At 38.3% G+C, this 14754-nt stretch overlaps 1 protein-coding gene and 1 long non-coding RNA gene across 2 annotated transcripts in view; one reads left to right on the top strand and one right to left on the bottom strand.

Annotated features, from left to right (window-relative positions):
• Positions 1–13793, top strand: part of LOC103132588 (protein NLRC3-like) — a 15518-nt gene extending 1725 nt beyond the window's left edge. Inside the window, exons 2-3 of the mRNA XM_007544404.2 lie at positions 10316–10607; positions 11942–13793. Of these exons, the coding sequence (XP_007544466.1) occupies positions 10328–10607; positions 11942–13698 (2037 nt within the window). The 5' untranslated portion in view covers positions 10316–10327 and the 3' untranslated portion in view covers positions 13699–13793. The remainder of the gene's footprint in view (positions 1–10315; positions 10608–11941) is intronic.
• LOC107835175 (uncharacterized) lies at positions 2060–4299 on the bottom strand. Its single transcript, XR_001661004.1, has 2 exons — positions 3973–4299; positions 2060–2996 (listed from the first exon to the last, which is right to left on the bottom strand). It is a non-coding gene; the product is annotated as an uncharacterized LOC107835175 (long non-coding RNA).
• Positions 13794–14754: the final 961 nt, after the last annotated feature.

Here is a 14754-nt window from a genome sequence, read left to right on the forward strand (position 1 = left end):
CCCTGCGACAGACTGGCGACCTGTCCAGGGTGACCCCGCCTCTCGCCCGGAACGATAGCTGGAGAGGCAGCAGCAACCCCCCCGACCCCACTGAGGGACAAGCGTGTAAAGAAAATGGATGGATGAATAGGTGATGTCACAACACAGCGCCCCCTAGAGTATTTAAAAACATCCAGTGCTGTTATTTAGACCTGAATTGAGTTAAAACATCAAACCATCAGAACCAATAAAAACTATTGGACCCTATTTACACACTCACTACTCACTTGTTGTCCTCATAGTCTGGTTATCTGTGAATATTTAAATGTTTTTTGTGTCTTTTTCTATGTTTTAAGTTTTTTATGTAATATAAATTAACTGAGAGTCTCTTTAGAACCACTTCGGCTTTTCCTGTTTGCGTTGGTGGCTGGATATTGACCTATGACCCTTAATGGTTTGGTTCCATGGCTGCAGCAAGTCTTATCTCAATAAAACTGTAGCAAATGTATTTGACTGAAATCACCTATTAAAAAAAATAACTAAACAGTGACATTTAGGGTTCACATGTGGAATTACTGGAATATGAATGAACTGACGTGATAGTTCACTCGTCACCTTTATTAAATATATATTTTTTCTGTTATATATTTGTAGTGAGAGGGGGCGGCACCTCAGGTATGCCAGGTATGATAAAGTCAGCAGAAAAAGATAATTAATTTTAGTGGCTTTTATTAGTAAAATAATTCTACTTAAAGTTTTCTTCCTTAAGTGACATAATTGCTTAATTTATGAAAACATGGAAGAAAGACAGAAACTGGGATTAAAGTCTGACTTTAAATCCAAAGCCATCGAAAAGTATTTACACCTTTTAAACTTCATCATATTTTCATTTCCCCGTTTACCTGATATTTATGTGAAACCAAAACAAAGTGTTATATAAATTATATTATTTAAGCTGTTGCAGATCTGATCAATAGTTTACTTTCAACCAAATTATTCATCAAGCTTCACTTCAGTCCAGGCTGCAGGTAGTTCAGTTGTTGAAAGATGGTCAAGCTGTGAAGAAGCACAGCGCCCTCTGGAGGAACAACACTATAATAACATCAGGACCTGGTGGATCACCTCCAGGGGGCGCTGTAAGAGCTTTAGGGTTCATGACAGAAGATCAAATGGGGTATATGCCACGGACTTCCGTTTTAGCACTTCCGTATTTTTTAGCCACATAGAATGGTTCCGGTGCGCAGGCAGCAGTATCTTAACAGTGGTTTCTCAGTCGCTGCAGGACTATATTGATGCCTATAGAATTATTCAGACGTCCTGAAACGCACCAACAACAACAAAGGATTTAAGCTGGATGTGTCAAAACTTCACAATAACTTCGAAGGTAAGTTAATAAATAGTTTGTATTCACCATAATGCCTCATGTCTGACGTAGCTAACAGGGACAAGCTTACAAAGGTGCTATGTAAACGTTAAGTGTTTTGATTATCTGTGCAGTGTGGAATCTACATATCTATGCTTTATAGATAGATATAGATATATATCTATATAAACATATATAGATATGTCTATATTGTGTCCAAGCTATCAGTCGGAGCTGACGTTAGCTCCGAATGTAGCATCTAATTCAGAAATTAGCTAAAGGGCAATTACTCTTAATTTTTCACTATCTTGAGCTTTTTTAATGTGTTGTACTTTAAAAACTACAACACCTAGACATTTCAAACCTAACTAGATTAGTCTGTACTAACAGCATAATAAATAAAACATTTGTGAAATCTCCTAATTGATTTGTGAAATTTGTAAAATGTCAATAATAGATTCCAGAACGCATTAGATCTGAATTATTAAATTGGCATTATTTGTTATTTTAACTTTCCATTTTCTTTCCTTTTTTTTTAATCTTTATTATAGTTGGAGTTGGACAGGAGTTCTGTTTGGTGGCTTCCTGGAGGGAGAGATTGGCTGAGCTAATGTTGCTTTTCTCCTGCTATTAACTTTTTTGCTTTTCTTTATATAGAAAGTATTTCTGTCAGTTGCTCTTTTTCCATTTTGTATAAAGTATTTGCTCTATTTTTTATTTTTACCTCAATGCTTACCTGGTCAGTTGAGGTGGAAATGTACATCCTCTTGATTGCTGACAAATGTCAGAACCACATGGACTGAGCTGCTTACGTCAGATCAATCTGAATCTTTAGTTCTCATTAAGACTAGTAATTTTAAGACATTGTTATAAAATTGCATCTTTATTCTGCTGTAACGATGACTGCATTCTTGCAATTAAAATTTCTTGTATCCTGACCGTAATGCTTCCTTTCACAGAACAGATGATTGAAATAAAGGCACTTTTTGAAAATATTTTCTGTGACTTTATTATAGAAATTGAGGACGGGAGGAATTGATTAAAATCAAATCAGGTATGAAAAAAAACCTTGTAAGTCATATCATCCAGCCTTATTCAGTATATTAAATTATATTACTACATATTACTTAATATTCACATTTATTTGCTGGTATTACCTAAATGTGTTGCATTTTACCATCTCACTTGAATTCCTGATCTACATGCAAATACTTGATATAACGTAAACACAGAGAAAAGGGGAAAAAAGGGTTGTGAATGAGATTCAATTTTATTGGAGGTACAAACAGGATAACAAAATGAACAGTTAATATATAATATACTTCCAAGCTTAGACATCAGACTTGTTTGCCTTTACTAGTGATGAAAACTCATCAGGAGAGGAAGACTGGCTCAGCCCCGTCCAGGATGACTGCAGTGTCAGGGTAGCCAACAAAGTCTGCAGGTAGATTTTTGCATATCTGGTGCTCCAGTTTCAAGATCATAGTTTAACCAAGTACTGTAAAAAAAAAAAAGTTAGTCCGTGTTGTGATGATTCGGCAGACCGCGGACTGATGGACGCCGTCAGCTGGTCCAGGTGCTTGGATCCAATGGAAAGGTAATCGGCACAGCGATCATGGCTCAGAAACACATCACGAGGTGTTGCGACGCAAACCTGAAAAATTATAAACAAACAAAATCTAATAAGCGTTCATATTTAGCTGCACAACGTAATCAAAACTAATAAATCCTCAGCTCTTTTTGAGGGTTTTGCTTGAAAATAAATTAACAATATCTCAGGAAATTAAATATTTAAGTGAAATAGTTGTGGTATCACAAAGAAACTACAAAAAAATGTTTCAGAGGTGTAACAACACTGAAGTTACTGAGTAAGAGTGAACTAAACAGATTATAGCAGCCAAGTGGAAAAGTTCACTCTAATGTGGATTATAATTGCATGTTAAAATCTGAATACTCTTGAAAGTGTGCAGCTGAAATTAATTTAAACTTTTAGCAGGCAAAGCATCCAAAACAGTGTTCGCCTAATATCTGTACCAACAGTAATACAAAAAATGATGCATATAAAAGACATTAAAGTCGAGGCAAACCTAAATTTATCATTTTAAAAACAAAAAGCAGCAGGAGAATGTAACTTCATAACCTCTAAGCAGAATTTCAGAGGGAAAAAAAGATAAATTACGTTTTGTAAAGCAAGAACAGATTATAGCAGCCAAGTGGAAAAGTTCACTCTAATGTGGATTATAATTATAAAACAGCAAAGGTAGATGTCATATTTTCGGGATTTGGGAAATACGTGATTTGCACCATTTGTTCTGTGGGTTTTTTATGTGGATCGGTGCCACTTAAATGGCTGTAAAGCGAAGGTTTTGGACCTTAATCTGACCGACTACCTGTGTGGTTTGGATCGAGTTGCTCGGTGTTGGTGAAACAGAAACACTGAATAATGTTCAGGCTGAAGCGTTGCTGCCCTTAGTTGTTCTTAAATTACCTGCTCGGTATCGGAGGGGCTCGTCGCTCCGATTGTATGTTAAATGTATTTTATATAATCGTCATATAAACAAAAACTGAGGAGTTCCCTAAAAATGTCCTCCGTATAACACAAATGCACATCAACACACGTATTGACTTACCTTGTGCCGAATCGCTGCCGCTGTCCTCAGCCTGTTCCCGTAGCAGTGGATTTTCTCCGGCATTATTTTCCTCCAACAAATTATTCCACTGAATGAAGCGCGTTCAGCTCCCTTTTAACCTCCGTCTTCCCATTTCTGACGCTGGATCTTCAATATCCTCAAGCTTTGAAATAGCAGGCAGCTACAAACCGTGTGTTAGCTGTAGTGGCTAAGTTTTGGCTACAGTCCGCTGTCGCCTTGATATCAGCTGGAAAATGAAAAAAACTAAGCACTGGATGGTACCGACTAATTACTGGAAACAACGGCACACCACAAAACTCAGTTGTTGTACCATGGTACAGATCTTGCAGCTTTGGCTGAAAACAATAGGAGCCATCAGGACCCGGAACCAACCTATGTGGAATAAATTCAAAAGGAAATACGTCACCACCTCTCGTGGCATAAACGCCATTGTCTTAATATCTGTTTTTCTTGCAAAAATCAAAATAAAAAATTCTCTAAACATAAAAATTATTGTAGTATTCCTGCAAATGACTAGAATAACAGAATTTAAGTTGAAATTAATTATTATTTTAGGACTATTTTTCTTTTCTCTACCATCATTGTAACTCTTCATTCAACTTTTTAAAGAAACTTTATTCAACAGGCCGACAAGATACAGCAAAATATACTTCACAGTTGTTCTACAACACTTTAGACTTTAATTCAATCTTAACTATGAAACACTTTGTGTAGAGAAAAATGTTTTAACTTGGTGTGTTTAAAATAAGGTCTTTCTAGGACTCTCATCTTCTATCTTTTTATCATGAAAAATGTAATTAGCTCACTTTGTATTGTGTTTTTTGATATGTAGAAAAAGAAGAATTACTGGTACTTCTGTGATTAATTGCAATGCTTATTTAATATTCTGCACCAACCTTGAGGTTTATATTTGGAATCAGCACAGATTATATGAAAGACAATAAGAGGCTTTTCTATTTTTATAATTCTGCACAAAGACTGTTTATCTGCAAATGCAACATTTTTTAAAAAAATATAAAGAACTTCTCTAACCTGTTCGAGTGTCTGACATGTTTTCACAAACACTGCATCTCCTCAGTGTAGACCATCGCTTTCAGTTTATTACAATTCCAACAACAAAGGTCCAGATATTGTGGATGTTGTAATGTGACAAGAATAGCAGAGGCTATCACTTAGCAATATGCTAAATGACCAGTCATGCTGATCAACAATATAAAACACACAACACATCAACGTCATCTGCAGATTTCTGATGAACAGCAACAGAACCTTCCTTCAGTCCAAGTATTTTAGTAAATATTATTAGTTTTAACTGAAACTTCCTTTGTCAACATTGCAGATATATTGCAAATAAAATGAAGCTGTTTTCTCTATAACAGGGAGAAAATGCTCTGTTCTTCAGCCAACCTGTTCTAACCATGTCAATAGAAAACAAAAAATTAAAGTTGTGTGAAAATATGCACTAATTAATGCAAACTTTTTAGTCAACATTAACAAACTACAAAACTCACTGAAATCTGACTCCATTATTATTTAACTCAGCATCAAACCTTGTTTTTTTTTTTTTAGGATTTTAATGTTTTTAACTTAAATGATGAATGAGGGAAACATTTAGATTAGTGAGGCCGATCCCAGAGTCGCGAGTTCGATCCTACCAGTCGCCATACTATGTCTTAGTGAAAAGATTTCCCACAATTAATGTTTAAGTGTTATGAAGTAACTGCTGGTTTTTTGTATCTTAAAAACATTTAAAATGCTTTTTTGTACAGATAGTGTAGTACTGTAAACTAAAACCCAACACTTTTTGTCATAAAAGGATTTTTTAAAACTTTGAATTGCTTAATTAATTTTGCTTTTTTATTCTGATATATTCAAATTAATGTGTTAAATTATACTGTATACTATATACTTGATGCAGTATATTTTAATGTCCTTAATCATACCCAGTGCTTATTTTCATTTTTCACAGCAAAACAATAACTGAAACTAAAATTCAAATGAGAAACACCCCCCGCCCCCACCACCACCTGCCCGCTCAACAGTTTCTAGAAGCTCGGGTGACAGAAGTCAGGGACCCGCTGATTGGTCAGGGACCCGCTGATTGGTTAGGGGCCCGCTGATTGGCCCCGACGCTGACTTGTTCCGCTAGCTAGTGAGTTGGACCATTGCTGCTCTGCTTCGTTTTGTTCCACTCTGCTCGGCTTTGTTTGAGTTAGTCTCCCGGATCTCTGTCTGTGTTCGTTTCCCGGACTTCTAAACAATCGTTTTAACCCTCCTGTTGTCCTCATTTTCTGTGTATGAGGAAAACACATACAAATCTCGGTCATTTTGACCCGAGGACAACAGGAGTTGGATTGCGGCGGCATTATCCGCCTTCATTGAAGCAGTGTTTGGGGTGTGGCATCGGCGCGCCCATTTCACCTCCTGCTGTGGCGTGACAAGAGGGCCACGCCTGGTCCTGATGTTTTAATTTGTACTGTCTATTGTTAATTAACTTCTGTTTCTTTACTTATTTTGTTTATGGCTCTTTTTGTTCTTTATTTAGTCGGGCTGATATTGTTTTTCTTTTATTAGGTTTAAGATTGTTATATTGGTTAAGTGTTTTTCTTGTGTTGTTTTGCAGTTGCTGAGGTCCGGTGGCGGTGTTGGTGTGGTGACGGTGTCTTCCTCTTCTGCGTGCTGTGATTCTTGAGTTTGGGTTGTCTCACTGCGTCTGGTGTGTTGAAGGTTTTTTTTTTTGGTTTGCTGTGTTTGGTGGATGCCGTCCCCATAGCGCCCCCCTCCTCCGGCTGGTAACTTCAGCTACTGCACTTTTTTTTTTCTTTGTTTTCCTTTGTGTGCTATTCTTAAAAAGAAACTGGTTTGAAAAAGGGCATTTTTAAAAATAATTAAAATTATTTTTTTTTATAAATTTAAAACTGTCTCAGATGTTTTAAATGCATGCATAACTGAACCTGTGTGCCTTAAACCAAAAGAAATATTCTCTGGGTGAAATTCCCAGAGTGGCGTTGTTGGGCAACCTATCAAAACTAAAAGTTCACCAAATCTGAGTTTCCATCCAGTGTCGCCACAAGTTACTTATCAAAATCACTTTGCGTTACTATTTTCTTTTGGAATTTAATTGTATTTCCTCTACGGGTCTTGTCCAGTGACCGACGTCCTTATGCGACAGTATCAGCAGAGACAGAAATGTAAACAATGGAGGGAGAGAGATGCGTATTTTGTTGGTGGAAAAACAGGAACTATTTTGAGTTTCTGTCACCAAGTCCGATTATTATACTTGGCTTTGGGTTTTTTTGTTTTTTTTAAAGTCGCTTGCAAATTTAATGAGTCGTGGGTTGCACCTTTTTGAGCTCATTTTTGAACGTGAAGTTGCTCATTTGGGCTTAGAAATAAGCAGAGACTCATAAGAAATCCCAGAATCTGTTCGTCATTAAGGTAGTTTTAGTCAGGCTCTCCCTGCCCATCATTTCCCGGATGATTCATCTCGCTGTGTCTTTGTTAATGTGAAGTTCATATATTTGCTGTGAATGACGTCGAGCTTCGCGTTGCACTCCAGAAAACTGCAAACACCGAGACTAACATGAGCAGCGCAATAAACGTGAATACAGCTACGAATGAACGGGTCCACAAAGTTGTGCAACTAAACGCCGTTATAATTATTAATATTAAGATAACTGTCACAAATCTGTGCAGCAGCCATCTGAATTGTGGAGCCGCAGGGGGAGCGCTGTGCGCTGCACTGTGACAACAAACCGTAACGCAGAACCTGGAGGCTGGTGTATGAGGGGCAGTGGTGGAGAAAGTACTCAAAAAATGTACTTAAGTAAAAGTACAAATACACAGTCAAAAATGTACTTAAGTAAAAGTCAAAGTACCACATTAACATTTTACTTAAGTAAAAGTAAAAAAGTACAGCCTTTTAAAAATACTTAAGTATTAAAAGTAAAAAGTACTTGCTGAATACATAACCTAATCACTAATATCATTAAGTGAACCGATCGTATTTAATTTTAATACATCAGAAATGTGCCATTTTAATGAACACTCCCACATATTAAACATGTTCTTATTGTGTTTATTCTCTGTAACATAGTTTAGTCTTGGATATGTGATTCTACGAATCATAATTTCAGGGATGGAAACATCTTGCCTCCTGTCCTAACATAGCATGAACTTCATTAGTGACATTTATTTAGAAAGAAATCCAACTGAAAGGGGATGGAAAGAAGGTGAGTGGAGGAGGACATGCAACCAAGGAGCCACGTAGCAGAGTTGTAGTCAAGACAACCGAACCCGAGACCAAGACCAGCGCCCTGCGCTACATGACACAATAAAGTTAAGTTTACCTATCAAAATTGGTACTGGATTGATCTGAAAGATCCACATTCCCATAAAACACCTAGATATTAAATACTTAAAGCTGAAATAAATGTAACCAGTATCAATTAAAACCCATTTCATTCTGTTTTGCTTTCATCGCTGTGCTACAATCCGCTGAGGTCTCCTGCTATCCCTAGAAAAATAACACCCTGGGCGGTTGCCCTTATTGCCCATGTCAGAAACTACAACTGAAACATTTCAATTAACGGTAAATAACGTTCAACTATGAAGACTGTCGAACGGCACAACAAGCAAGTAACCAAGCAGAAGGAGCACCATGACTGTTCTCACCCTCCCTCCCACTGCGATGTTTGCCACCATGACAGGAGACGAAATCAATCAGTGGACATGCTCTGTGTTCATAGTTCAACTTTTACTTATTCGGCGATTAAATAAATCGGTGTAGCTACTGCAGTGTACACAAGGACAAAGAACGGCTCTCAGTGAGGCTTCAGTCCTTAGGACTTAGTAAAGATCCGTCCAGAAGAACCGGATCGTTCCTGAATGTTAAATCACTATCCTGCAGAGTTTGGTCACAGCGTTGTCCCATATGCGACACCTCAGTCAACACACAATAATTCAGCACATGAGTGACAACTTTTTTTCATCGCGGATGCAACATATGTGTCTCTGTACAGCTAGCTTTGATAGCATCACGTCCACAGCGCTTACCTTTCTTTATTCTTTGCTTCCAAGTGACGCTAAAAGTTGGACGAAGTCCCCACCGTCTGTGAAAGCGAAGCGCTGCTGATTTTACATGTCGCCATATCTTATGATTTATACAGCTATTATTGATTAGACAGACATCTTCTCCCGCTCAGAGGAAACCACTGCGCATGTCTTGGAGTAAAGGTGGAGGCGATGGGTGACAATAGACACGTAAGTGACGTTATTGCTCGGATTTTACGGCGCCACCTTAAGTCCCTGAACTTCACATTTTAATGGACAGAAAGTTAAACGCGAGGTGGATGTAACGAGTAACGCGACACTTTTGTAGAAATGTAGTGAAGTAGAAAGTACAGATACTTACTGTAAAATGTAGTGGAGTAAAAGTAGAAAGTATCCATTATTAAATCTACTTAAGTAAAGTACAGATACACGAAAATTGTACTTAAGTACAGTAACGAAGTACTTATACTTCATTACTCCCCACCACTGATGAGGGGTGGGGGCTTTAAAATCCTTCTTAGAGTTCACAGTAGTGGAACACACACAAATTACTAAAGTCTTTGTTGTACTGCTGTAACCATTAATCAATCTCCTCTTCAGTGCAGCCTTATAAGTGGAGACACATTGTTGATGTTGCTATTATAAAATAACTTGCAATTAAGTATTGGCAAAGCTCAATGTAATTTTCATAGGTGGTGGAGCGTTGTTATTAGCAGCTGCTGAAAGAAACTAAAAAAAGTTACTTTTAATAAAACTTAGTTACTTTCCAAAACAAGTAGTCTGTAATCCAACTAAGTTACTTTTTCAAGCAGTAATCAGTAATCCGATTAAAGTTACTTTTTCAAAGTAACTGTCATCACTGATAAGGGTGTTAAAAAAACAATGAGAAAAGGTCAACCTGAGTAAATTTCCTCAGTTTTTTCTCATGTAGAATATTCATCAATGTGTTCACTGAAATGAAATACATAATGAGGGTCATGTTCATTTGACTGAAAAGAAAATGGGGTCAGTTCAGCAGATTAACTCCAACCAGGTCAGGTTTGATGGTTCTTCAGGTGGAAACAATCACACATGTCCATACGAAGCTGAATAAAGGAGGGATGATGTCTTCTCTTCTTCTGCTGGAGGAAATCTCCAACAGATGGATTCAGAGAGAGTCCAGAGATCAGACTGACCTGCTGGGATGTGATGTTGATGATGATGATGATGAAGGTTCATCAGGTTCATTCCTGAAGCTCTGCATGGAACTGACATTTTCCTCTGATTTCAGCTGCAGGTTGAGATGTGTGAGAAGAAGGACCTTGCTGACATCCTGGATGATTTAAGTGAGAAGGAATTCAACGCCTTCAAATGGCATCTGAAGGAGGAGAAGTGGAATGGAATGGAACCCATCAAATGGTCCAAGTTGGAGAAAGCAGAGGCGCTCTACGTCGTTGACCTGATGGTGCAGATGTACCAGCTCTCTGGAGCTGTGGAGGTCATGGTGAATGTTTTAAAGAAGATCAGCAGGAATGACCTGGTGGAGAAGCTCAAAGGTCAGAGTCCTGAAGCTGCAGCTGCAGGTCAGTCAAAGACAGAAGAACTTCATGTCAGACTAAACCATATGGTCCTTATGATCATCCCTAATGATTATCAGTCTAAAACAGACACACAGCTCAGTTTTTAAGATAAAATATTGATTACAGAATTATGAATGATTCAGTCTGGAGAAAACCAGAGGTTCTTCAGACATGAATCCCTTTACTCTAAACAAGGACTGGTTCTGGATCTGTAGACCAGACGACACAGAGTCATCAGAAAACCAGATTCAGTCACTGATCATCAGAAGCAGCTGATCTCAGAGAAGAATGGGCTTTGGGTGCTTTGGTTTGCTGCTTTTTAAGATCTAGTATAAAAACAAACATGATTTACTACGGAAGGAAACTGTGATAAACTGAGTTTATTTAAGAAAACCTCCACTGATAGATCAATTAATTACTTGATCAATAAGAAAAAACAACTTTAGTCTAAATTATTAATCTACAACTTGCATCCCTAAAACTAAACCAGTAAAAAAGCAGGAGGGTTTCCTGCAGAGCTGCAGGTAATAAATTGGTAATAAATTGTATTTGGTAAAATATGGAGGAAACAGCTGCTGCACGAGACTCTGAATTACTGAACCCAGAAGGTTTTCACACCCAGGAACAAAAGGTGATGCAACATCTCAGTAAATTCTGCCATTCAAGCAGCTGAAGTTCATATTTCAAGGTCAAACTGTCTACACTGAAAAATAGTATGATAAGCCGACTTTCTGTTCTGTTGTGTTAAAATCACAAGAGCGATAAACTTCACACTCATCACAGACTGGAAACATCAGTAACAGGGTAGATTAATCAGACTGACTGCAATAACAAGGATGAGCCTGCAGCCTGAGCCGCAGGTTCTCAATGAGAATGTCATTTCACATTAAACATTTGGATAAAACTGTGAAGCTCAAAGTTCAGAGGTCACTCTGGGAAACGTGTCTGATTAACTGAAACCTTCAAACAGAGAAAAACAAGAAAGACTTTTAATGAGCAAAACTGATTTAATCATCTCTACTCAGTAAGAGCCTGGTTTTTAGTTTTAGTTCTCTTACAGAGATTTTCTCAGGCTTCAGGTTTTATTTATTTATTTATACGCATTTTTCTTTTTAAATCCCGTGCCTCATAGATTCAGAGAATTACAAATTAAATCTAAATTTTCTCCATTAAAGACTGAAGTTGGAATAACTTTCCTTTTTAGATAAGAGCAATTTTTATTAAGCTATTTAATTTTCTTCTTAAACGTTTATATGGAAATTCGCTTTGAGAATATCAAAGATAATTGTACTTCTTATGTTTAGCTGAAGTGTCCCATGTTGTTTCTTTGTATTCAGATTTTCATATTCAGTGTCAACATGACCATAAAGAGTTTGTGAAGATAAAGTTCCAAAGTTTCTGTGAAGGCCTCAATGAACATGGAAATCAAACATTTCTGAACCAGATCTACACAGAGCTCCACATCACAGAGGGGTTAACTACAGAGGTCAACCAGGAACATGAGGTCAGACAGATTGAAACAGCATCCAGGAAACAAGAAACAATCAGAAGAGAAGAAATCTTTAAAGCCCCACCTGGAAGTGATCAACCAATCAGAACAGTGATGACCATGGGAGTGGCTGGCATTGGGAAAACACTGTTAACACAGAAGTTCACTCTGGACTGGGCTGAAGGCAGAACCAACCAGAACATCCAGTTTATATTTCCATTCACTTTCAAAGAGCTGAATGTACTGAAAGAAGAAAAGTTCAGTTTGGTGGAACTGATTCATCACTTCTTTACTAAAACCAAAGGAATCAGCAGCTTTGAAGCTTTTCAGGTTCTGTTCATCTTTGATGGTCTGGATGAAAGTCGACTTAGTCTGGATTTCCAAAAGACTAAAATATTTACTAACCCTTCAAAGTCCACCTCACTGGATGTTCTGCTGACAAACCTCATCAGGGGGAACCTGCTTCGCTCTGCTCTCCTCTGGATAACCACACGACCTGCAGCAGCCAATCAGATCCCTGCTGAGTTTGTTGGCATGGTAACAGAGGTCAGAGGGTTCACTGACCCCCAGAAGGAGGAGTACTTCAGGAAGAGATTCAGAGATGATGAGGAGAAGGCCAACAGGATCATCTCCCACATCCAGAAATCAAAAAGTCTCCACATCATGTGTCACATCCCAGTTTTCAGCTGGATCACTGCTAAAGTTCTGGAGGAAATGATGAAGACCAGAGAGGAAGGAGAGCTGCCCAAGACCCTGACTGAGATGTACATAGAGTTCCTGCTGGTTCAGCTCACAATCAAGGAGGAAAAGTTTGATGGACGACAAAAGACAAAATCTATCTGGAGTCCAGAGAACAAGAAGCTGATTGAGTCTCTAGGAAGACTGGCTCTAGATCAGCTGCTGGAGGGAAACCTGATCTTCTATGACAAAGATCTTGATAAATGTGGCATCGACATCGAAGACGCTGCGTTATTCTCAGGAGTTTTCACTGAGATGTTTAAAAAGGAGAGAGGAACGCGCAACATCTCCATCTACTCCTTTGTTCATCTGAGCATCCAGGAGTTTCTGGCTGCCGTCTACATGCTCCACTGCTTCACCAGCAGGAGGTCAGAGGTCATCAAGACATTCCTGGAAGAAGAATACAATGAAACATCTCTAGATGAGTTCATGAAGAAAGTCATGGAGAAATGTCTCAGCAGTGAAAATGGCCACCTGGACCTGTTTGTCCGCTTCCTTCATGGTCTCACTGTGGAGTCCAACCAGAAACTCTTAGAAGATCTGCTGGGTCAGACAGAGAACCGTCCAGAAACCATCCAGAGAATCATCACCAACCTGAAGGAGATGAACACTGATAGAATCTCTCCTGACAGAAGCATCAACATCTTCTACGGTCTGATGGAGATGAACGACGTCTCATTTTATCAGGAGATCCAACGGCTGCTGGATTCAGGGAAGCAGCTCTCAGAGACTGACTGTTCAGCTCTGGCCTTCATGCTGCAGATTTCAGAGGTTCTGGATGAGCTGGACCTGGAGAAGTACAAGACATCAGAATCAGGACGGCAGAGACTGGTTCCAGCTGTGAGGAACTGCAGAAAGGCTCGGTGAGTCCAGATGTTTTCATTGTGTGAATGCTGATTCAGCACTATTGTCCTCCTGTTTCTTCTTCTTTCTTCAAGTTGATTCTGGATGTTTTTGGCCTTTAACTACGGTGGCTGACAGGTGCAAATGCGCAGCAACAGAGAAAACATGCAAACAAACAAAAGGAGATGCAAACAAAAAGTGCTGAAAATGAAAGTGCTCCAGACCACTAGAGGGAGTCGAACAAAAAACAGCTGTGTCCAAATTTAGGGTCTGCATCCTTTAAAAGCAGCAATGGCGGCAAAATTATTTTTGCTGTATTACACTTAAAATTACACAAAATGATTTTTTACAAAGTTTTTGGGCGAGAATGTAGATGTATAGATCTCAAATATCTGCTCAGTTCAACAGTAGATCATTTAATTACAATATTGCTCTGACGTTTCCGGAGATCTGCTCCCGCTGCATTAACAGCCAGCTCCCCTCGCCTACTGTCAGGAGGCCGGGCGTATGGAGTTAGTTTTGTTTCACAATTATTCAGTCAAAAAAAAAAAATCATGTCAAACAAAAAAAGTAGTATTCAACCAAAAAAAATATCATATCAAACAAAAAAAGTAGTATTCAATCAAAAAAAAATCATGTAAAAGCAAAAATCACTAAGTTTTTTTTACAACTTTTTTTTTGTTTTTGGTTGAGTCTCTTTTTTTTTGTTGAAACTTTTTTTTTTGGTTGAGTCGCTTTTTTTTTGGTTGAAACTTTTTTTTGGTTGAGTCTCTTTTTTTTGGTTGAGTCACTTTTTTTTTGGTTGAAACTTTTTTTTTGGTTGAGTCGCTTTTTTTTTGGTTGAAACTTTTTTTTTGGTTGAGTCTCTTATTTTTTGGTTGAAACTTTTTCTAAGTTTTTGGTTGAATTCGTTTTCTTGCTTATACAACTTTATTTGCTTTGGGGAAGCTTACACGAACATTCTGGGCGGGACTTAAGGACGAGCGATGTAAGACGTGTTCCGATTGGTTAGCGCTGACTAAAGCGGATGACTCCCTGAGATCTCAGAACTCTGTCCCGAACTGCAGGGCTTCGGTGACG

The sequence above is a fragment of the Poecilia formosa genome, unplaced genomic scaffold (assembly GCF_000485575.1).
Source record: "Poecilia formosa unplaced genomic scaffold, Poecilia_formosa-5.1.2 Scaffold1145, whole genome shotgun sequence".
NCBI lineage: Eukaryota > Metazoa > Chordata > Actinopteri > Cyprinodontiformes > Poeciliidae > Poecilia > Poecilia formosa.